The following is a 24,550-nucleotide window of genomic DNA, read 5'->3' on the forward strand; positions in this document are numbered from 1 at the left end:
AAGCATTGCTTTTCCATTCATTGCGAAGTTTTTTTTTTTTTTTTTTTTTTTTTTTTTTTTTTTTTAAGTATTTTAACTTCCGATTTGAGGTAATCAATGCATTTGCTACGCAATCGCGTTACGTAAATCTATTTTAACAATGCAGCTGTTGCTTGTGATGGATGTTGTATGGCGTTAACTCGAAAAGACAGGTATATGTAAAGGGAAATACAAGTACTCTACCATGACTATTGCATGATGATTGTCACATGTGTGTTTTGTTTGCCCTGATGTCCTTTTTTCCCCTCTCCTCCTCACATATCCCCCCTCCTACCGTACACCACGAAGCATACTTGTATTGAAAAGCCTAACCGAAAAAAGCATCTCTCGGAAAAGTCCATCTCTCGCAAACGTATTTTGCTCGACCTTAAACCACAACCGGATGTCAGACAATGAGACCGGACGTAATGTAACAGCGGGTCCCTCCCTCGCACCGATGCGTTGAACGGAGGAAGAAGGCCTGTGCTATACGTATAAACATCAAACATATGTCCCTGAGCCTTTCCTGTTGAGAGAAATAGTGACACTCTTGTGTTTCCATAATGATAACATAACACACGCACCTGCGAATAGAGTTAACACCATACCCGCATCACAACCAAAACTTAATTCACACTAGGACAGTTAGTTCTTTTTTTACGAAACCTATTTGTGTATTTTATATTCCACAATGTTACAGCTAAGTACGTCTTTGCGTGGCATATCTTCTGCGTGTTACCGTCTACAACAGAAATAGTCTTTGGTGTCTGAGTGCATTATGTTAGACGAGTGGTAACGATTTTGCCTTCTAAATTGTGGAACGATTTGAACCGATAGATGGCAGGTCGTAGTGCAAAATCAAATTTCAATGTCATATTTGGATTGATCACAGAACTACAGCATCAACATGTGTGTTTGTAATGACATTTTGTTGTTACTAGTGTGTGTTTTATGTGTAGTTAAGTGCCAGGAGCCATTCGTCAACACAAAACAAGGTTCCATTAGAGGGGTAAGTAGTGAAATGTTTTCTGTATGTTTACAATATTTATCATTGTTTACGCATTTTATTATAAACTAGCCTTCGCCAAGCTGGGAATTTCGCCCCTAAACTCCCGCATTCACTCGGCCTACGGACTCCTAACTCATGTTTCAGTCTTTGCTTCCGTTCTTTGCACGGCAAAAATACGGGTAATAGTATACATGAGAACCCCTGATCTGCGTTTCTTCTGTATGAAATACCATAAATTTTCTACGTAGTGCAATAGTAAAAAGTATCCATGTGCACAAGACATGCGATAAGCGTTAAATTCCCCCCCCCACACACACACACAGTCATAGATAAAGTACAAGGGCACTACACATGCAGATATAAAGTACAGGTACGTTGTTTTTTTATTTTCGTATCAGTCCATAAGTAAATAAAAGTCGCTTTGTTACCCCCTTTGTAAGTTCGTACACACTCAATGAATAATCCCTAAAAGTATGAGCGTCCTGCTCCTTCGGGAACTGATGCAGCTTCATGTATACTATATCCAAAATACGTTCATGATATTATTGGTTTCGAAATTTTAGTCCCTCTTCCCTCTTATAATATGTATTTCAATCAAAGTGAAGAGAACACTGTGGCTCACTGGTAGAGCGCTTACATCTGGTGCGTGGGGTCCCTGGTTCAGAAAGTTTATGGTGGACAACATCGTGCCCGCAGCGGCGTAGCGAGCATTACAAGATTGGGGGGGGGGATGAAACTTGAAATTGCCAAGTCTTGATAAAAAAAAAAATTGCCAAGTCTTGATAAAAAATTTGCCAAGTCTTGATGAAAAAAATTGCCAAGTGTTTCGAAAGTCTTAGTCTCACTTTTACCAACCCTGTAGAAAATTATTACAGCAACCATTTTCATATTCGTCCAATTCTATGCCCCGTCTGAGATACGAATGCGAACAGCCTTGTTCCGCTTTCGAGTCCAATTTCACACCTAAACTCAGGATTATTATTACACCCACGATACACAACTGATAATTTGACAACTCATGGCTAGGTTAGGTAATCCCCGCCAGCCAATCCTCACGAGAACTTCTAAAGCTATAAACTGTTGTAGAAATGCATTAAAAAACTAAGAATAAGGTAGGCTATATTTATTACTTATGATGTAGGGATCTAATTTACATAAACACTCAATTGAAGGGTTCACTGAGGACCAGGCTAACCTGCACACAAATACCTCTTTATCTCGTCTACTTAAGGTTGGTGAAAAGGGACAAGTTTTGCCGAAAGGTGTCACTACAGTCTTCGTATCTTTCTCATGTATTTTTTATCTTTCACGAAAATTCACGATTTCTCTTACAAATTTCAACTAGAGACATCAAGTTTTTGGAGAAGGAACTTCATAACCTATCGAAGACAACAATCCGTGCCAATTTTTTATTTAGATTTTCTTCATTGTTGAAACAGGTCCATTGTTAAAGGTTTGGATATCCATTTCAACAATTAATCCATTTTAACAATGAAGAAAATTCTAGATAAAAAAAAAATCGGCACGGATTGTTGCCTTTGATAGAGTATGAAGTTCCTTCTCCAAAAACTTGATGTCTCTAGTTGAAATTTGTAAAAGAAATCATTAATTTTCGTCCAACTTTCGACATTGAGACCTGCCACCGAAACTCCTCTTCTGACTGTCTTTGTTTTCATTTTGCACGCCTCCTCTATTCTGCTTTACTAAGTTGTACAATTTTCTGATTTTTCATTAAAGATTCATCAAAATGTGTAGGAATATCGAATGAACAAAAGTGAAGTGTGATCAGTTGCAACAAGTTGAGTTGAGTTGATTTTAGTTTAGCGTCCCTTTCAGCAGCGAGGCTATATGAGTTGCAACAAGTAAAGAAGCTTTAAACGAATATATAAATTTATTTCAAGATAGGAAACTACACAAAATTTATGCCAAGTCTATAGAAGAACTGATAATAATTTACAGCAACTGGGTACCTAAGAAAAGGATACACCAATTAAGTCAATTGAACAAAACGGCATTCTTCAAATTGCCAAGTAAGTATTTTAATTTGCCAACTTGTTAAGAAATTGGTTAACTTTGGGGGAAGCTCCCCCTTACCCCCTTAACGATGCCCCTGCGTGTCCGTGGATTTTCTCGGGGCACTCCTGTTTCCTCCCACTTTCACATTCCACCGAATATTCCATTACAATTCATTTGCCTTAATCGGGGCCGCGTTGGCTCAATGGTAGAGGTTCATCTCTGGTGTATGGGGTCCTTGATTCGATCCCAGCTCGCGCCAAGTGAGCTTTGTGATGGACAAACACCGTGTGCGTGAGTTTTCTTGGAGTTCTTCTCTTTCCCTCCCACTTTGTCATTCCACCATTTCATTCATTTCCCATTATCACTGCCTTCTTTAATCTAGCCGGCATAACGTGGGACGTGAAACTTATATTTCATTTCCTTTTTTATTTTCCTCATGCGAAAAACAAGCGTTTTAGATCGTATATACATATGACTATATATATAAGAAAACTGAATTAAAAAATTTCTTTTTCTTACAGTCACTTTCACCATCGGTCGTTGAAATTACCTACCGTTAAATAGTACCATTTAATGTTTCCTATGTGATTTCACTAATCTTTCCACGACTCCACGTTTCTACTCATCTTAACCAGTGTTAATATATTGTGTGTATAAAAATATGGAAGTGTTAGTTAAAGAATCGTTAAGCTATTTAACAAATGTTGGTGTAACTGATCATCGTTGCTGGAACTTTTTTAAACTCCTCACACAATGAATTTCTGTAACAAATTTAATAAAGTAATATTTGTATAAATATTTTGCGGATAGACTAGATCATTGGATCTCAACTTGAGAACCGCGTCTTCCTAGGGGTACGGTTGCCAACTCTGAAAATGGGAATTGAGTCTTTCTAGGGGTACGGTGTTCAAATGGGAATTGAGTGTTTTGTGCTTAAAGTGGAAATTGAGTTGGAATTCTGACTGTTCAAGTGGTTAAAAGTATTGTTGGGTTGTACTTAAGTTAGAAACGGCTTGTTATCATTCTTACTTGTATATTTTGTAAATTGAAAACACTGCTTAGTCTCAAAATGCAATGTGGAAGTCAGATATATATATAATCACCCCCTCCCCTCCGGTCGCCGATTCGTATGCGACCCGTTTTTGAAAGTAAAAGCTCTGGTCACCTTGCGTTAAACATGTTTTTCTTTTCGAAATGGGTAAATATTTCTCCTTCCCTTTGGATTAAAAATGAAATCTTTGAGTTTTACGTCCCACGGTTATGCCGGTTAGGCTAAAGGAGACGGTGATAATGAGTAATGAATGAAATGGTGGAATGAAGAAAGTGGGAGGAAACGGGAGAACCCCGAGAAAACCCACGCACACGGTGTTTGTCCACCACAAGGTTCACTTGGCGGGGGCTGGGATTGAACCCGGGACCCCAAGCACCAGAGGTGAACGCTCTACCACTGAGCCACCGCGGCCCTCGCCCTCCCTTTGGATTAGTTTCAACCCCTAACAATACGATAAGTCTCGAATATCCACTACTTTCATAAAAGAAGAAAAAGAAGAATTATGTAAATCCACCCTCATCATTCTTGACAGTTTTCAATCCCACCAATAAGAAGTCATAAGCCACCAACGAAACGTAGGACCTCGACCTATTTCAGTATTATTGTTACTAACTGTTTCCTCACTCGGTCGAAAAAAATAAGCGATATTTTTTTCAAGCCAGTCATTCTTATTCATACCATGCAAATACCGGGATGGTACTAACCAGACCGCTTCCTGCCTTCCCAATTCTTTTTTTCCTCCGCCATTCCCCAGGCAGTATGATCACCGAGGGGCGTCATCCCGATCTGACATGGCCGTAGCTGCCGAAAGCCCAGAAATTTAATCCTAACTATCTCCTCGAAGCTTTCGGCTTTCTGTACTCTATAAGTTCAAATTGTGCTTAATTGTTTACATTTGACTTTTTTTCTGCCCACTAACATGAAGTTACACGTACAGTATATTAATACTTAAATTTAAACATAGTTACGGCACTTGTCTTAATAATAATAATAATAATAATAATAATAATAATAATAATAATAATAATAATAATAATAATAATAATAATAATAATAATAATAATAAGCAAAGCACTTTCACGTTTAGCATAATCACTAACCATTTTCTAATACACATAATAGAAAGAATGAAATAAAATTACTTGTCGTTATTCATGGCAACACTGTTACCCACGTGATGACAGTAATTGTTTACCGGAAAGGCGAAGGATTCGTATATTGGAGTTGGAAAGCATGCTGACCATACTCATCGATTAAGACAAATGTCCAGGTGTGTTCGTGTAATATTTGTTTCTACAATTTCCGGTTACACCTACGCCTCTCCCAATATGGTCATTATCTTATGAAAGATGCCATGAATCATATTTCGAATCAGGATATTCCCAGTTATAGTCGACGAGCCACACACACACAAAAGCTTTAAAAATTTAGAAAATTTCAACATTTTATACAAGCCGATTTCTTTGAAAAGAAATATTTCAGTTTAACGTCACACGATTACTCTCTTTAGGCTAAGAGTGGGGCGCGGTGGCTCAGTGGTAGAGCGTTCACCTCCGGTGCTAGGGGTCCCTGGTTCGATCCCAGATCGCGCCGTGTGGACTTTGTGGTGGACAAACACCGTGCTCGTGGGTTTTCTCGGGGTTCTCCCGTTTCCTCCCACTTTCTTCATTCCACCATTTCACTCATTTCTCATTATCACCGTCTCCTTTAGCCTAACCGGCATATCCGTGGGACGTTAAACTTAAAGATTTCATTTCATTTCATTTCTTTAGGCTAAGAGAGACAATTATTAGGGCAGGTGAATGATGATGGAAGAATTGGTGGAATGATAGTGTGGGAGCAAACGGAAGTACCCCCGAGAAAACACACGGACATGATCAGGGTCTAACCCACAGGGGGTCCACCGGGTCCGAACCCCGTTCCCCCCAAAAAAAACTTCCTAACTTAAGACGTATATATACTTTCTGAATAAAACTATTCTTGATAAACAGGGAAATGATTGATGTAGCCTGAAAATTTGATCTTTTACTTCATCTCTATTCTTTGTCATAAATTGACCCCACGTAGCGTAGTCGCTAACTCTGTCGCCTTCAGTGCGAGCGGTCTCGGGTTCGATTTCTGGTAGGGGCACTTCATCGAAAAAGTGTTAAAAGTTTCTTCAGGCCAGCTATTCTGAATGAGGTTTTCCTTGGTTTTCCTCATACACACCAGGCAAATACCGGGGTGGTACCTCACTTATAGGGCCCACGCCGCTTCCTTCCTTCCCATTTCCCGGATAGTGTACTCTCCGAGGGACTTCATCCCTCATATGTGACGGGCTAAATGGTCTTAGATGCAGACAGCCCAGAAATCTAAATCCTAAATCTTTCTCTTATAAAAATAATCTAGTTCTGTCATTTTCTTCTGAAAATACAGGGTGGCCCAAAAGTAGGTATACACTAGAGACCTGCACGGGCCGAACTTTTCGGCCCGAGCCCAATCCAGCCCGAATGTACATAGGCCCGGCCCAGCCCGGGCCCGAAAAGTTTTGGAGATTTTTGACCCGCACACGGCCCGGCCCGTTTTTTTAAAAAATTCTTGGCCTAATCCCGGCCCGGGCCCGATAAATTTTTAAAAGTTTTTGGCCCAACCCCGACCCGACCCAAAGAAATAACAAGAGTCCAACCCCGGCCCGTGCAGGTCTCTAGTATACACCCCTGAATTGATCAAGTATAACATTCTAGCTCATAGGTTTATTTGCTTCAGCTGTTCCGAGCTTAAGATATAAGTAAAAAGACATTAAGAATAAATAATAAAGAAACTAAGTCTACCTGATGGATAACAATAAAAAAAATGATATAAAAAGCAGTGAGTTGAACAGTACGGGGCTGTATACCTACTTTTGAGCCATCCTGTATAGGTGAAAGTATTTTACAATTAATTATCGTCTTTTTGGGTGCAGAATAATGCCCGTTCAATATTACAGAAAAGTAGTGGCTTGTAGTATTCGACCTCTCCCTCCAAAGTTTGGACCCATCCCAACAAGAAATTCTGGGTGCGCGGCTGGACACGATCAATTTCTATGACTTTGCAGATTTACATGTACCATTGTGTACTGTTAGTGGTATTTGTGCCACCGTTTATTTATTTATTTTGACATATATATATATAATAAATAAGTAAATGTCCCAACAGAAGAAAACTTTATTCTGTGTTATACGATCTATCTGTTATCTTTGCACAATCTTGTAAATTAGAAAAAAAATAATAAAGTTTAAGAATTAATCATAATTTTGGTTTGTATCTCAAGGGTGAATCAGTGGCGGAGCGCTTACCTCTGATGTATGAAGTCCCCCGTTCGATCCCCACCAAGTAAGTTTTGTGCTACACAACGTCGTGTCCGTGGGTTTTCTCGGTGTACTCACATTTCCTTCTAGATTCTCATTCCACCTATTCTTCCATCATCATTAGAGATCGGATTTTTATGCAAATGCATATTTGTTTGCTTATATCCATCTCTGTTAAACTTGGTAGGAGTTTCTAACGGCAGTAGTAGAGCTCGAATTTGAAATTTTATAGGGTATAGAAATGCATATTTCAAAGATTAGAGCATATATTAGTACTTAAGGGCATATTCAGCATATTCTATAAGTTTTTATTTCAGATATATGCTTACAGTGTATAGCATGGAATAAACCCAGTTTTAGTTTGTGTTTTCAATACATTTAGTGTCTATTCTGGTACAACAGAGCGGGTTTTTGCATGAGAAAGTGGAAGAATGCCTAGTTTATGGAGGGCAAATAATGTTAGCAACCGATAAGCACAGCAAATACGCATAAAATTGCTAAGACGGTATGAGAAATCCAATCCTATAATGATAGGCATTTTAATATCGTCTCCATATCAATTCAGAAACAAAGAGACACGAGGAATGCTTCTCAGCTAATGCATAGCTCTAGTTGAAGTTCAGTACGAGCTCCAGTCAGTTCCTGGTAAATTTGGGAGCTCTATGGAAAATAAATTGATGGATGTTATTCTCAAAAACTCCGCACTGTTCAACAACGAAAATGTAAATTGAACAAAATCAGCTAATTCTTATTGATTTTGTGGTGCTGATCACGAATTTGAAAGTTATTTTCGAATTTTAGCTCTACTTTTCGTTTTACAGGCATGTCTAATAATAACGCTTTAAAAATAAATATATTCGCTTCGTTTGGGGTAAAATGTTACACTGATCCGGCAACACTGGAGAAACTATATGAACGCTTGGTTTCATTGTGTTCCTTATCTCAGTAGTGTTCTGCTATTGTTAGAAAAGACGGGTTTAGTGCAGTTATCAACGTTTTGGGTGTGACATTTGTGTAGTGCAGGACATAAAAATACAACTACAAGTACGCAAAAATACTGGTATTTCGAATGTATATTTTTAAATAGTTGTCGGAACTATTTCAAGTGACATTTTGAGGATTTCAATAAACAAAAATGCCGCCAAATTGTGTAAACAGTGCAGATAGCTTCTGCTACGTGTGGGGAAGTGACATTTTCCTCACAAAAGCAGACTATAACACCACTAATAAGAAAAGCCTATCAATATTACTTTGGTTGTAAAATTGGAGACCAAGATAAATCTTGGGCACCCCACATTGTGTGTAATACTTGTGCCAGCAATCTGAGAAATTGGATTAATGGGAAGGGGCTCTCAATGCCTTTTGCAGTGCCCATGATTTGGAGGGAGCCAAGCGACCATATCAGAGACTGTTATTTTTGTATGGTTCCTTCCGTCAAGAAGGGAATTTCCACGAAGAAGAAGCGGGCCTTGATCTATCCTAACATTCCTTCTGCAATACGCCCTGTTCCACATGGAGGACTACCTGTTCCTGACCCACCTAAAGAATACGATCTTTTTTCTGATGATGATCAAGAAGTTGAAGCTCCTGAATCAAGTACTTCGAAGGACCCTACGTTTGTTGTAAAAGAACCTCCATGTGAACCACATAGACTTACTCAAGAGGAACTAAGTGATCTAATCAGAGACTTGGACCTCTTGAAAAGCAAAGCCGAAATTTAGCATCACGCTTAAAGCAATGGAATTTATTGCTGGAAAAAGTAAATATTTCAGTGTATCGAAATAGGGAGATGTTGTTCACTTCATTTTTTACTATGGAAGACACACTTGTGGCATGTACAGATGTAAATGGTCTCATGAGGGCACTTAAAATTAATTACGAACGTACGGAGTGGAGGCTCTTTATAGATTCGTCCAAGGTGAGTTTAAAGGCAGTGCTTTTACATATTGGAAATGAACTACCTTCAATTCCTGTAGGTTACGCAGTTCATATGAAGAAATCTTATGAAAACTTGAAACGTTTACTTCAAGCCATTAAATATTACGATTTTCAGTGGCTCATTTGTGGTGACTTTAAAGTAATAGCACTGCTGATAGGTATGCAGTTAGGGTATACAAAGTATTGTTGCTTTATATGTGAATGGGACAGTAGAGATCGTGGTTCTCATTACCGCAAAAGTGATTGGAGTACCAGAGAAACTCTTCAGCCGGGAGTGAAAAATGTGCAGCATGAACCACTGGTAGATCGTAACCGAATTTTGCTTCCCCCTCTACATATTAAATTAGGTCTTATGAAAAGTTTTGTTAAAGCATGAACCAAATGGATGATGCCTGTAAGTACCTAAGAGGACAATTCCCTCGATTAAGTGATGCCAAAGTTAAAGAGGGTGTTTTCATAGGGCTACAGATTAGGCAACTATTCAAAGATAACAAGTTCGACGAAATTCTCCAAGGTGAGGAGAAAGCTGCGTGGGAAAGCTTGAAGAGTGTTTGTTCACAGTTCTTGGGAAGACACCGAGCAACAAATTACAAACAACTGGTAGCAAAGTTGTTACTGTGCTACGAAAATCTTGGTTGCAATATGTCTCTGAAACTCCACTTTCTTCATTCACATCTAGACTTCTTTCCCGAAGATTGTGGAACAGTAAGTGACGAACATGGTGAGCGTTTCCATCAAGATATTGCAGCCATGGAGAAGAGATATGAGGGAAAGTGGAGTTCTAACATATTGGCCGACTACTGTTGGATGCTCCAGATGTAACCTACAAAAGGCAAGCCAAGCGAAGACGCTCAAAATAAAATAAAGATAACCCTGTACAAGGGATCACTTGAAGCTTTTGTCTACATTGCAGTGTAGTTCTTGCACAAAAAGGTATTTGTACATATTTTTCATGTTTTGATGTTAATACTGATTTTTATTACGGAATTGTTAATGTTTAACTTGACCACGGTTACTTTATTTTCTGTATCGCTGTGAAACTGGTATTTGCGCAATTTTGAAAAAGGAAGTACAAGGGTATAGAAAGCTATAGGTTAGGGTACTTCTTAACTCCCCAGCTTATCACATCACAGTGAAATAGATAAAAAAAAGTGAAATGTAAGTTTTTACAAGGATTTTGCTTAAATGTTCTATAAATATTAATGCATTTGTATATATACAGCTACTGTTGTACAAGGGCGTTTTTTCACAACCTGAGCTAAGAAAATTCTTCTATTATTATTTCCTTTCATATTAAGCTTAAATGAATGTAAAAATCGCAATTTCAAAGAATTTACATACTTTCGATCAAAATTTGTTGAACAGTGTGTGGTGGGCTAAAGTGAACGTGTTGGACATAACCAATTTTGAAATTAAAATACTTAAATATTTGCACCACAATGGTGGAGTGCCCTGAATGGACAGTTCCAAGAAGTATTTAAATTAAGTAATTAACAGAAGTTATGTAAATGAATTATAATAATTAATTGGATTACTTAAATATTAAAGATATAAATGAAATATTTGGTAGAGCTTTTTTAAAAAAAAAATAAGTGATTTGAAATATACAAAATACTCTTTAACTTAGGTAATCAGTGGCTTTACTTTAGTACAGATGTTTCATTGAAATGGTTAGATAACAACCATACACCCTATTTTGTTCATGTTCTTGCCATGCTGTAAAAGAAAAACATATGCGAAATTTCCACATACCTTATTTGATGTTTGGAATTCATATAAGAAAGACTTCCGTGTAATTTTGTTGAATATTTAATGGTGATAAAGTAAATACTCCACTCCTCCACAGAAATCATACAGATTTTAAACACTGATATTCACACATACACATAAAAAAAATATTTTATATTCACATGAGTATTAAATTGAAGTGACCGGTTGATAAAAAAAAATAATTATTATTTTTTTTATGAAAATTTGGCCATTATACATTTTTGTTTATAGTTTGTGCACGTATACTTTTGATGCGTTCTTCATGGTCTTTTTCCTTTTGTCTTCTTTCTTTTTACTGAAGTTTGCTCGGCATCCTGGAACCTCCTAGATGATAACAATTGCTGCTACTGGGTACTGCTTTGGTTGTTTTTCTGCTGCACTGGTGTTTTTCTTTTAGTATTTCTGGATTCATTTGAAGACATCTGGTTTATGCAGTGTTACTGGATAATTATTATCTGAATTGTCTTAAAAGTTTGGAAATGTACTGATTTTACGGTCCAGTTTTAAAGTTTTTACTACATTGGCCACATATGACGCACTTTAAATTTTATCTTTTGAATTTTATATATATATTACACGGCAAACTACATACGAGAGTTATACGCTAGTAGTTATTGTCCTAGCTGCAGATTTAAAACTCAGTTTTTGCATTTATATAAAAAAATATTCTAACTTTTCTTTTTTTTTTTTAACATTTTGTCTTGCAACATGTGTTTTCCGTAAAGCACAGTTAAGTTTTGAGATGACGTAAAGTTCTGAGAAAGACTTACTAGAGTTGATATTTCAGATTGAGACGAAAGAAAGAAAAAAAACTCAATTTCGAGTAACGTTGCAATTTAGCTATTTAAAATGTGCCTATCTCACAAAACAGACCATTGTCACGATGAGTTTTGCACTAACTGTCACAGAGGATGACCTCTGTATATTGCGTTTTAACACTAACTAACTCGCTCCTTCCCTGTTAAACAGTTTTCTTTTAGAGGAAACAACACGATTTTTAAAGGCTTGCTCCTGACCTACCCAAAATTTAATGTATAGTCCCTTTTAGCGGACCCTAATGGTTTTGTTGCCAAAATGTTTGGGTAGTACACTTTTATGTAATTTTTTATTTATTCTTAGATTATTATTGCTTGTTATTTGTATTGAGTTTGACTATTGGATAGAGGAAATACTGAGCTTTAAAACGGTGTATTATACACTTTGTTATCCAAATGTTAAATACTTGTTTTTGTATTGTTTTTTTCGGCGTTACTGTACATTTTTTTTGTAAACAATCTTTTTTGCCGAACCAGTTCATGTGCGTTTGTTTACATCGCCAGAGTACTCTAGCGGTGATTTTTCGCAACTTCCATAAACACATTTGTTTATGGTTTTTTACTTTTTTTTCACAATAATTATCATGAATCAACAATATATTCTATATTACATTGTACCTAATATTCCTTTGATTATATTTATATAGGATTCCAGCAGTGACAATTCAATTTAGAATTAATAATTAATAAAGATACACATATCGACTGCTATGACATTCACGGTACTGCGTATCGCTGTCGTCTCAATTACAGCAATGTCAACACCAAGCACAGTAAAGTAATAAGCTTTTGTTTTAAAGTTAAGGTAACAACGAAAAATTTTTTCTGACCAAAATTACATCTTATTTTACATTTTTACAATTTTAAATATGTAATAATGCTAAGATATGACTGCATTTATAATTTTCAATGGGGGGAAAACCCACTCGCAGGAAGAGCAGAAGCTCTTCCTTGTCGAAACCGCGCTTTGAAGAAAAAAAAATATAGGATAGTTTTTTGGCGGGATCCAACTGACGCTTTCGAAGTTTTTAGTGTTAAAAATAGTTACTTGAAGAAAATCTAACACCTTATTGTTTTCAAGAATTCTAACCCACTTGCTAAAATATTTGAGCAGAAATATACAAAGGTAATGGGATAGGATTTATGTCGCCAGGCCACTATTTGCAGCAACGTTAGCAACTTTGCTCACTTTTACCTAACTAAGTTAGAAGTATGATTTAAATATATGACCTAGATAAAATTTCTCTCATATCACAATTTTTTTTAACCTTAGATAGCAATTCTGGGTGCATGTACACAGTTTTTAACTGCTACGGAATATTTTTTTTTCTTTTTTTTTTAACCCAGTGGAGCTTTTTCAAGTTAAGTTTTTTTTCCTACATATATTTTATATTCCAAATAAAAATGTTTAATTCAACAATTTTATATACTAATTAACCTAACATTACATATATATATATATTCTTAATTAACCTATAGATATGTAAATTATTCTAATATTATGCAAAAATTTCGGGTGAAATTAACATAAAAATTTTAAATAAAACATAGCTATATGTGTGCCTTCTATAACATCCCCCTTTGAAATTTTTAATGTATTCCTAAGTACATTTAAAATTTCAACACCTCTACATATTAAATAATCTGATATTTTTACATATATATACCACTAATTATTGTTATAAACAAATACAAGTAATTGTCGCTATAAACAAATCTAACTTCTAAATAGTTAACTGTATACTAACAGAGCTATTTGAGTCTGAACGTGAGTACATTTTTTTTTTTTTGAGCGTACCTCAAGTTTGTATTGTTAACCGCACTACCTGTTTCAGACTTCTTGCGGTGTTTTTGCCTTGTATTGTTTGATCAGGTAGGCGTTTTTTCTACATTTTTCTTTTTTTGTTACAGGGTTTGCCAAATCATAAACATTGTGTTTGGTTTTCTTGTGGTTAGGTCTAATCTTGAACCTGTTTCCTATTAAATAGTGCTTGAATTTGTTTACTTTTATTTATTAATTCAACAAACTTTTTCAGTTATGACAGTTTCGTTGAGCAGCGTTAAAAATTTGCGATGTTATTTTGATAATTTTAATGTTTTTATCATTATTTATTTGATATAAGTGCGCAGAACAGCTGACGTCTGAAGCATTGCATTTAAGAATGAGTTGTTTATCCGGAAGGGGTTTTTTTAACACCACATTTTCCTGAAAGATTTCCCTTATTTTTCGAAATGCCTCCTTATGAATTTCAGTCCATTGAAATTTTGCTCCTTTTTTCAAAAGTTGAAATAAAGGAAAAAGGACTTCAGCATACTTTGTACTAAATATGCGATAAAACTGACAGTACCCAATGAAACTACGCAATTCTTTCACATTTTTGGGCCTCCTAAATGTTATTATTTTCTTAAGTTTTTCAGGGCACTTTTCTATCCCATTTGGGGACAAGTTATATTTCAAGACGCTAATTTCTTGTTTCGCAAACTTACATTTTTTCAGACGTAAAGTCATGCCTGCTGCTTTAATTTTGCCTAACGCAATGTCTATATGACGTATATGTTCGTCAAAAGACGAACTTCCAAGGATGACGTTATCAACATAATTACCGCAAAACTCTCTGCACTCTGAGAGAATTGAATTAATCGCTCTCACACATGATGAAAGAGATTGCTTTGTGCCGAATGGTAACTTTTGGAATACGTAAGAAATTCCATTATGTAAAAATTCTAAGTATTTTTGACTGTCAGATTTTACTCGGATTTGCAGAAATGATTTTACACAGTCAATTGAAGTTTTTCAACGTTTATCACATAGGTTTCTTAGTGTACTAAGTGCTGGGACTGGCTGATTCCTTTGACTAACAGTGACCTCTGCCAAACGTCTCGCATCCAAACAAATACGAATAGTTTCGTTCTTTTTTGGAACTACAACAAGCGGGCTGGTGTAGCAAGTCTCAGATTTTCTAATTATTTTCCATGCTTCCCACTGATTAATGATGTTGGTCACCTGATTTTTAAACTTCAATGCATATGGATACATTTTAGCTTTGAATTTCCCTTTTTCACGCAATTCTATACTGTGTTCATATCCCTTTATACACCCTGGTTTTAAATCGAACACTTCTCTATGCTTCATTAACACTTTTTTTAATTTTTGCTTTTCGACCACACTGAGGTCAGTGTACCCTTCTACGAGGCTAGAAATCTCAGCTGGAGTGACTTTAGTTTGTACTTTATTTCATTCATGCGGGCTGTACACTACATTGGCAAGTTTAGTAGCTGTCGGATATTTTCCATCATTCAGATGGGTTCTGAGAGAAGTCATTTCCTTACTATGCCCTTTTCTGTTTCTTACATTATCCATCTGAAATGCATAGATGGGTTCTATACCCGTTTCGCCCATTTCGCCTATTTCGCCTATTTCGCCTATGGGAAATGAATATAAAAAACTCTTTTCACCTTCAAACTCTAAAGTCAAACTCCTGACCACTAACTCACTTTCTTCAATTTTTACATCTCGAAAACTAACCTGAACCTCAGTTGGTGAATTTAGTCTCAAAACTCCTACATTATAATCTAGCACAGCCTTGCTTTTAGCAAAGAACTGTGACCCAATAATCAAGGGACGATTTAAACCTTGTACAATTAATCCCACAGTATAGAATTCTTGATTACTGAATGTCATTACTAGCATCACTTGTCCAAGGATTTTGGCTATAGATTTTCCAAAAGCTGAACTAACCTTTATATTGTTTGCTTTTAGGAATGCAGGGGGTGGGGTGGTATTCTTTACCTGTGCCCATAGGTCACTACTAATTGCACTAACACTTGCTCCGCTGTCAAGAAGACCACATACTTTTTTACCAAATAAACAAGTTTCTACTTCTGGTAACGTTATAACATTGTTGGTAGGTACATTCTCCCTTTTATCTGTTTCCAATAAATCTTGAAAAATGGCATTTGATTCATCAAAAAGACATTTATTTAATTTAATCTCTTTTCCACCTCTCAAAAGCAAGCATAATTCTTTACCTTTGGCAGTTTTATCATCCGAAAAATATTGTTTATTAATAATTTTGTCACATTGTATGCAATCTCGGCTATTATTTTCTAATCCCATAATTTCTAACTGTTTGACAAGAGTTTTGCATTTTCCCTTACTATGTTTAGCATGATAAGAACTATCCTCATTACGCACACTACTAGGTAAAAATTTAGCACTATCAGATAGAGAACAGTTATCTGTAGCTCCTAGACAGCGTGCGTACGTTTCTCACTGTTTAGAAACTGTTTGTCTCATATTCCGGGGGCTCTGTGACCTAGATCTTTGGTTTTCACTTTCATTAGAAGAACCGTTACCCCTACTGAATTCTAGGTTGTTAACCTGCTCTTCACCAGAGTATGATCTCCTCCGACCTCTGGGATTATTTCTGCCCCTGAAGGAACCTCGGTTGTTTGAACGACCCTGAGACCTTTTATTGTTATTATTTTCACCATTTCTATCCCTTGGTGACCATGTCGTTCCATGGTTGCCAAATTGCTTACTTGTGTTCCCTCTACCTTTCTGTGTATTTCCTCCACGATTCTGATTATTGCGATTCTTTCGTGGAGAATATGGGCGATGTTTATACGATGTACCGCTAGACCTTTCACTATCGCTTTCTTCTATTGACATCATATTAATTCCCCTTCTAATGTTATTGTTTCCGCTATTATTTTGATACGTCACTTGCAATTTTGCCACCAGACCAACCAATTCTTCAATTGTTTTTGGTTTGGATGATATCAGAGACCTGTAAATTCAAGATGGCAGTTGTTTTGGCAGTATCTTTAAAAGTACTTGCGGTTTTAATGGCGGCGATAAAATACTATTTTTATGCAGCAAGTTTAAAAGGTACTCCGTGGGAAGCCTATTTGAGCGGCTATCAAACCGAGCCGTTAGAATGGTTGCACGTAAGTTTGCCAACTTTTTTTTGCTCAGATAGGTCCGTTTGAAATGCATGATAAAATCTTGATACGTCTTGCACTTAATTAGAGTTACTTGAGCCCATTGCAGTGATGTATTTTTAAAGCATTTCGAGACAAACTGTAGCTTTCGATCTTTCGGTACTCCCGTGAGATCAAAATAATTATTGAGCTCGACAAGAAAATTATGAGACTGCACCTCACTTTCTAATCCAGAAAATATAGGAAGAGACAGATCACGATGCATCAGTCCCACAGCTGATGCTAGCTGGCACGTAGAGACAGGCGGCTGAGCGTTTGACGATACGCGGGATTCTGTCTCGTCTCGAAAGACAAAACATGGAGCGTCTCGAGAGGTACCGGGTTGGTTATTGTTTATTTTTTCACCTCTGTCATCAATTTTTCGAACCGATTTCTTTAAAGAAGCAAGTTCTTTTTCTAATTTTGTGCAAACAGAAGTAATATTCTGTTGTATTTCTTGCATACCATCCCGATATTCGCTCCGCACCTCTTTAAGCTGGTTTTCATGACCAATTTTTTCGCGTAATCGACCCATTTCTTCTCTTTACTGTATTTTTACACGCTGCATATTATTTTCCGCTTGAGCAATTGAACCCTCAACGCTTTCCAACCTACTTGTCACTTGTTCTACACAAGTCCTGACGCTTTCTACCTGGTTGTCTACTCTCACAATGTCTTGTCCTAAAGTTAATTGTATTTCATCTAATTTTCTATTGCTACTCGCCTCGAGCTGCTGTACCCTCTCATCGTTTGCTCTTATTGAACTTCGTAACTCGTTGCATGCTCCAGCTAATCGCTCATTGAACGATTCAGCTGTTGCATCCAGCCGAGTACTCAGTTTAGCTATACTGTTCATTAATCTACTGCTATTTACTTTCTGTTTTTTCACTAATTTTTGTACTGACTTTTCCTGCTGTTGTGCAATTTTTTCCTGCTTATCAACTAGTTCCTTTACTGACCTTTCCTGTTTGTCCACGAGTTCTTTCACAGTGCTCTTTACCAGCTGTTGTAACATTACAAACAGTGGATTCATAGATGGATCCATTGTCTCCATGTTCACAACACTGGATGGTCCAGGGATCGATTCCTTTTCGTTTTCCTGACTTCCCTGATTTCCGTTTTCGTCACTAATTTCTCCCTGACTTTCTATATTCGCCATTCTCTCCTCCAACTCTAACTCGCCGAGCTGATTCTGCGGAAAGTTAACCAGGTCTTCTTCCATTTTCTTTTTCTGTAGTCTAGTGACCACCATCAACTTAGTAGAAATACTCTAACTTTCTAAAATATGCTAATTTCTGTATCTTATAAAAATAACACGCAAAATAAATGTTATCCCCCTCTTAAATTTTCCGACAGGCACACATGGAAAAACTCTAATAAAAATAACTAAATTCTTACAAATAAAACATGTAATTTTGGCTGTTTTTTTTTAAAAACAAGGAAACAAAGAAACAAAATTCGTAAATAAAATGTCGCCGGACACAAAGCTTATTACTTCATTGTTGGTGTATGGCCCTGAACATTTCATTGACAGCATTCACTTTTTTTTTTTAATATTACAACCCGTGACACTGAAGTGATCTCGCCCCACGCTGGGCGCCAGATTTTGTGGTGGGCTAAAGTGAACGTGTTGGACATAACCAATTTTGAAATTAAAATACTTAAATATTTGCACCACAATGGTGGAGTGCCCTGAATGGACAGTTCCAAGAAGTATTTAAATTAAGTAATTAACAGAAGTTATGTAAATGAATTATAATAATTAATTGGATTACTTAAATATTAAAGATATTAATGAAATATTTGGTAGAGCTTTTTAAAAAAAAATAAAGTGATTTGAAATATACAAAATACTCTTTAACTTAGGTAATCAGTGGCTTTACTTTAGTACAGATGCTCCATTGAAATGGTTAGATAACAACCATACACCCTATTTTGTTCATGTTCTTGCCATGCTGTAAAAGAAAAACATATGCGAAATTTCCACATACCTTATTTGATGTCTGGAATTCATATAAGAAAGACTTCCGTGTAATTTTGTTGAATATTTAATGGTGATAAAGTAAACACTCCACTCCTCCACAGAAATCATACAGATTTTAAACACTGATATTCACACATACACATAAAAAAAATATTTTATATTCACATGAGTATTAAATTGAAGTGACCGGTTGATAAAAAAAAATAATTATTATTTTTTTATGAAAATTTGGCCATTATACATTTTTGTTTATAGTTCGTGCACGTATACTTTTGATGCGTTCTTCATGGTCTTCTTCCTTCTGTCCTCTTTCTTCTCACTGAAGTTCGCTCGGCATCCTGGAACCTCCTAGATGATAACAATTGCTGCTACTGGGTACTGCTTTGGTTGTTTTTCTGCTGCACTGGTGTTTTTCTTTTAGTATTTCTGGATTCATTTGAAGACATCTGGTTTATGCAGTGTTACTGGATAATTATTATCTGAATTGCCTCAAAAGTTTGGAAATGTACTGATTTTACGGTCCAGTTTTAAAGTTTTTACTACATTGGCCACATATGACGCACTTTAAATTTTATCTTTCGAATTTTATATATATATCACACGGCAAACTACATACGAGAGTTATACGCTAGTAGTTATTGTCCTAGCTGCAGATTTAAAACTCAGTTTCTGCATCTATATAAAAAAATATTCTAACTTTTCTTTTTTTTTTTAACATTTTGTCTTGCAACATGTGTTTCCCGTAAAGCACAGTTAAGTTCTGAGATGACGTAAAGTTCTGAGAAAGACTTACTAGAGTTGATATTTCAGATTGAGACGAAAGAAAGAAAAAAAAACTCAATCTCGAGTAACGTTGCAATTTAGCTATTTAAAATGTGCCTATCTCACAAAACAGACCATTGTCACGATGAGTCTTGCACTAACTGTCACAGAGGATGACCTCTGTATATTGCGTTTTAACACCAACTAACTCGCTCCTTCCCTGTTAAACAGTTTTCTTTCAGAGGAAACAACACGATTTTCAAAGGCTTGCTCCTGACCTACCCAAAATTTAATGTATAGTCCCTTTTAGCGGACCCTAATGGTTTTGTTGCCAAAATGTCTGGGTAGTACACTTTTATGTAATTTTTCATTTATTCTTAGATTATTATTGCTTGTTATTTGTATTGAGTTTGACTACTGGATAGAGGAAATACTGAGCTTTAAAACGGTGTATTATACACTTTGTTATCCAAATGTTAAATACTTGTTTTTGTATTGTTTTTTCCGGCGTCACTGTACATTTTTTTTGTAAACAATCTTTTTTGCCGAACCAGTTCATGTGCGTTTGTTTACATCGCCAGAGTACTCTAGCGGTGATTTTTCGCAACTTCCATAAACACATTTGTTTATGGTTTTTTACTTTTTTTTCACAATAATTATCATGAATCAACAATATATTCTATATTACATTGTACCTAATATTCCTCTGATTATATTTACATAGGATTCCAGCAGTGACAATTCAATTTAGAATTAATAATTAATAAAGATACACATATCGACTGCTATGACATTCACGGTACTGCGTATCGCTGTCGTCTCAATTACAGCAATGTCAACACCAAGCACAGTAAAGTAATAAGCTTTTGTTTTAAAGTTAAGGTAACAACGAAAAATTTTTTCTGACCAAAATTACATCTTATTTTACATTTTTACAATTTTAAATATGTAATAATGCTAAGATATGACTGCATTTATAATTTTCAATGGGGGGAAAACCCACTCGCAGGAAGAGCAGAAGCTCTTCCTTGTCGAAACCGCGCTTTGAAGAAAAAAAAATATAGGATAGTTTTTTGGCGGGATCCAACTGACGCTTTCGAAGTTTTTAGTGTTAAAAATGGTTACTTGAAGAAAATCTAACACCTTATTGTTTTCAAGAATTCTAACCCACTTGCTAAAATATTTGAGCAGAAATATACAAAGGTAATGGGATAGGATTTATGTCGCCAGGCCACTATTTGCAGCAACGTTAGCAACTTTGCTCACTTTTACCTAACTAAGTTAGAAGTATGATTTAAATATATGACCTAGATAAAATTTCTCTCATATCACAATTTTTTTTAACCTTAGATAGCAATTCTGGGTGCATGTACACAGTTTTTAACTGCTACGGAATATTTTTTTCTTTCTTTTTTTTTTTTAACCCAGTGGAGCTTTTTCAAGTTAAGTTTTTTTTCCTACATATATTTTATATTCCAAATAAAAATGTTTAATTCAACAATTTTATATACTAATTAACCTAACATTACATATATATATATTCTTAATTAACCTATAGATATGTAAATTATTCTAATATTATGCAAAAATTTCGGGTGAAATTAACATAAAAATTTTAAATAAAACATAGCTATATGTGTGCCTTCTATAAGTGTTACAAAATAGTTGAAGCCATGGGAATGTACATTCAAGGATTAAATTTCAACTTGCCAGGAAATGTAGATAGTAAACTTGCTCCTCTGTATAAATATTGTCCAGTAACATCTATTGATATAAACAAGTCATTTTGTGGCTAGAAATGTCACAGACAGAAAAAAAATGAAGAGAAGCATCTTGTGATATACTTTAAGGCGAATTACGGAAAGGACTAAATTCTTAAAAACGAAATTTTTAACGTGTAGAAAAGTGAGGCTCCTATTATACCTATTTCGTGTAAAGTAAATGTACTTCAAAATACAATTGTGAAGAGAAACTAGATACAATGTTAGGAGTATATACTGTAACTGTCATAAAAAAATAAATTTTGAAGATAAATTCCTGAAAAGTAAATCACACCTTCGATTAGGGATGCGCACGAGACAAGTCGAGACAGGATTTTTCTAACAAAATTCGAGTCGAGATACGGCTCTTCCAATAGAGAAATATACATTTTTTGAGTCGAGACATCACTTTTAAAGCACATTTTTGAAACGAGACAGCCACAAATCTTGTCTCGTGCTCATCCCTACCTTCGATGTTATATTTCACCTACCAATTTTGTTACAACATAGCTGCATGTTTGACAATGCTCTCTTTTATTGCATCGGAGTGCATATTAATTGCATATTTTAACACATTTAACAGCATAATTGCATGCATATTTCATAAATTTTAAGTACATAAAAATCCGATATCTAATCAGCATTCATTTGCCTTAATAATCATCGGCCTCCGTTAGCCTACGGAGCATAATTGTGGGACGTTAAATTGGATGAATTCGTTTCGTTTCATTCTTTCTGGAATGTTTCCATGACCCAGAAGTCCCCAAGTACCGACGTCTACTTCAGAAACTTATCAAACTAAAAGCATTGTATTAGTGTTTATCTTAACCACTAAACAAGACTTTTGTAGCTGACAACACATAGTCCCTATGTATTATTACCCTGTTGTCCTTGGTACTATCAAGATAAGCTCGCATAAATAAATAACAAACCCGGAAAGTCCTCATATAATACAGTGAGTGAGATATAATAAAAGCAAAAAGCATCTTTTTGTGTGTGTGTGTGTGTTTCCTGTTCTCATTACTAAATCTATTCAGTAAATTCAACTATGAAACACGTAGCCTATAGATACACCTGTAATGGAAAAGACAGGATAAGACCTTGAGAGTGCTACTATTTGTATATACCATTGTTACAGATTCAATCCATTTTGAAGTTTATTAAATTCGTTTAAAAATTTCCCGTACATATTTTAAGGGCAGAAGCAGACATGCTGCAACAAACAAAACGGGATGAATCTTTTTTTTTTTTTTTTTTGCTGTTGTATTTTATGTCCCAATGTGACACTGAGGTTATGAAGGATATCACCATCACCATCATCATCATAGGTATTCTCCCATTATTGCCAAGTCCTTTTCAGCAGCTGAGAAGCTTCCATGCTCTACGGTTTCACACTAACTTCTTAAGTCTTCAAGTGCTTTTTTTCTGTTTTGATACCGACATTAACTGTAGTCTTCGTCTCCTCCCTCTCTTTCCTGCCACCATATCCTCTAGCACGTCCCTCATGATATAGTTTCTCCTTAGCCACACTGTGAAAAATAAAACACCATTTAAACACTTTTAGTACAGATGTTGAGAGGTAAATTGATGCAATAGTGTCTATAAAGTGTGCTTCGCGTGTTCAAAAATCTTAATTCTTAAAAAAAAAAAAATGACATATTTAAAACACTTCTTTGCGGCAAACAGTTCGAAAACAAAGTGATGACACATTATGCCAATACATCTGAGACATACTTGGAAAAAACAGAATCTAAAAGTGGTGATCATATGTGATTTGGAGGTGTTCAAAGTAGTGATGAAAATTTTTGTGGAAAATTTTGAAACGGAAAATTTTCCGATTCATAAAAACATACTCCACTTATTCCTACATTGTTATTTAGTCGAAATGTGAGGTGGAAAATTTTCTTCTATGTTTTTCCGGAAAATTTTCCGTTCTTAACAAATATCAGTGATTAAGTAAAAATTCGTCAGTATTCATAAAATTGGTTGAATTCATATATAGAAATGTTAAAAAGTGAAAGATCGTTTAATGAATTTGAAAATTTTCATGGGTTAGACAATTTTCAGTACTATGTAGGAACAAGTGGAACAATTTTTCATGAATCGAAAAATTGTCTGTCCTCTACAGTGATGAAAATTTTCCGGGAAATTTTGAAACGGAAAATTTTCCGATTCGTAAAAACATACTCCACTTATTCCTACATGGTTGTTTAGCCGTGATGTGAGGTGGAGAATTTTCTTCTATATTTTTCCGGAAAATTTTCCGTTCTTAACAAATATCAATGATCAAATAAGAATTCGTCAGTATTCATAAAATTGATTGAATTCATATATAGAAATGTTAGAAAGTGAAAGATCGTTTAAAGAATCTGAAAATTTTCATGGCTTAGACAATTTTCAGTACTATGTAGGAACAAGTGGAACAATTTTTCATGAATCGAATGAATAAGTGGAGTATGTTTCTATGAATCGGAAAATATTCATGACTTTTAATAAATTGAAATTTTAAATAATAGAATGGGATATTTGTACTCTACGAACTGGAGGTATGTTCTCTGCACTTTGCATACACACACACACAGGGAGAGAGAGTAGTTGCATTGAGTTGATTTTGAGTTTAACGTCCCTTTCAACAGCGAGACTATATAAAACGGTACCAATTGATTAACGTGGAATCCGAACTACATGAGCTCCCGCTGGGAATCGAAGCCAGATTTTCCATGCCAAAGGCGCGTATGCTAACCGCTTAGCAACGAAGGAGCTCGCAGAGCAAGAGAGAGAGAGAAATACTAAAATTTTATTTACCAACTTGAAATAGAAAATTTTCCGGTTCCCGAAAGCTAATTGGAAAATTATAATTTGTTGCTGACTAACTTTCCTCTACTGAAATTCAATTTTGTAGCTCTATGTGCAGTTAAATATAGTGGAAAATTTTCCACCTAACATCACTATACATAATATCCAAAATTGTCAGGCCTATGAAAAGTGTTTTCCACTTGTTTCTACATAGTGAGGAAAATTTTCCGATCTATGAAAATTCCTCTCACTTGTTTCTACAGAGCAATAAAACTTTCCGATTCACAAAAAAAAGTTGTTTTACTTCTTGCTTCAAAATGAT

The 24,550-nt window shown here is 35.6% G+C and overlaps 1 protein-coding gene and 1 non-coding gene across 2 annotated transcripts in view; both read left to right on the forward strand.

Annotated features, from left to right (window-relative positions):
• The first annotated feature begins 465 nt into the window (after positions 1-465).
• The window catches only part of LOC145683799 (carboxylesterase 4A-like), a 105,010-nt gene continuing 80,925 nt past the window's right edge, over positions 466-24,550 (forward strand). The window contains exon 1 of the mRNA XM_081755385.1: positions 466-1,027. Coding sequence (XP_081611511.1) covers positions 926-1,027 — 102 coding nt within the window. The 5' untranslated portion in view covers positions 466-925. The remainder of the gene's footprint in view (positions 1,028-24,550) is intronic.
• On the forward strand, positions 5,616-5,687 carry TRNAR-CCG (transfer RNA arginine (anticodon CCG)). Its single transcript has one exon. It is a non-coding gene; the product is annotated as a tRNA-Arg (tRNA).

This window comes from Thermobia domestica, chromosome 4, assembly GCF_964235325.1.
Source record: "Thermobia domestica chromosome 4, izTheDome1.hap1.1, whole genome shotgun sequence".
Taxonomy (NCBI): domain Eukaryota; kingdom Metazoa; phylum Arthropoda; class Insecta; order Zygentoma; family Lepismatidae; genus Thermobia; species Thermobia domestica.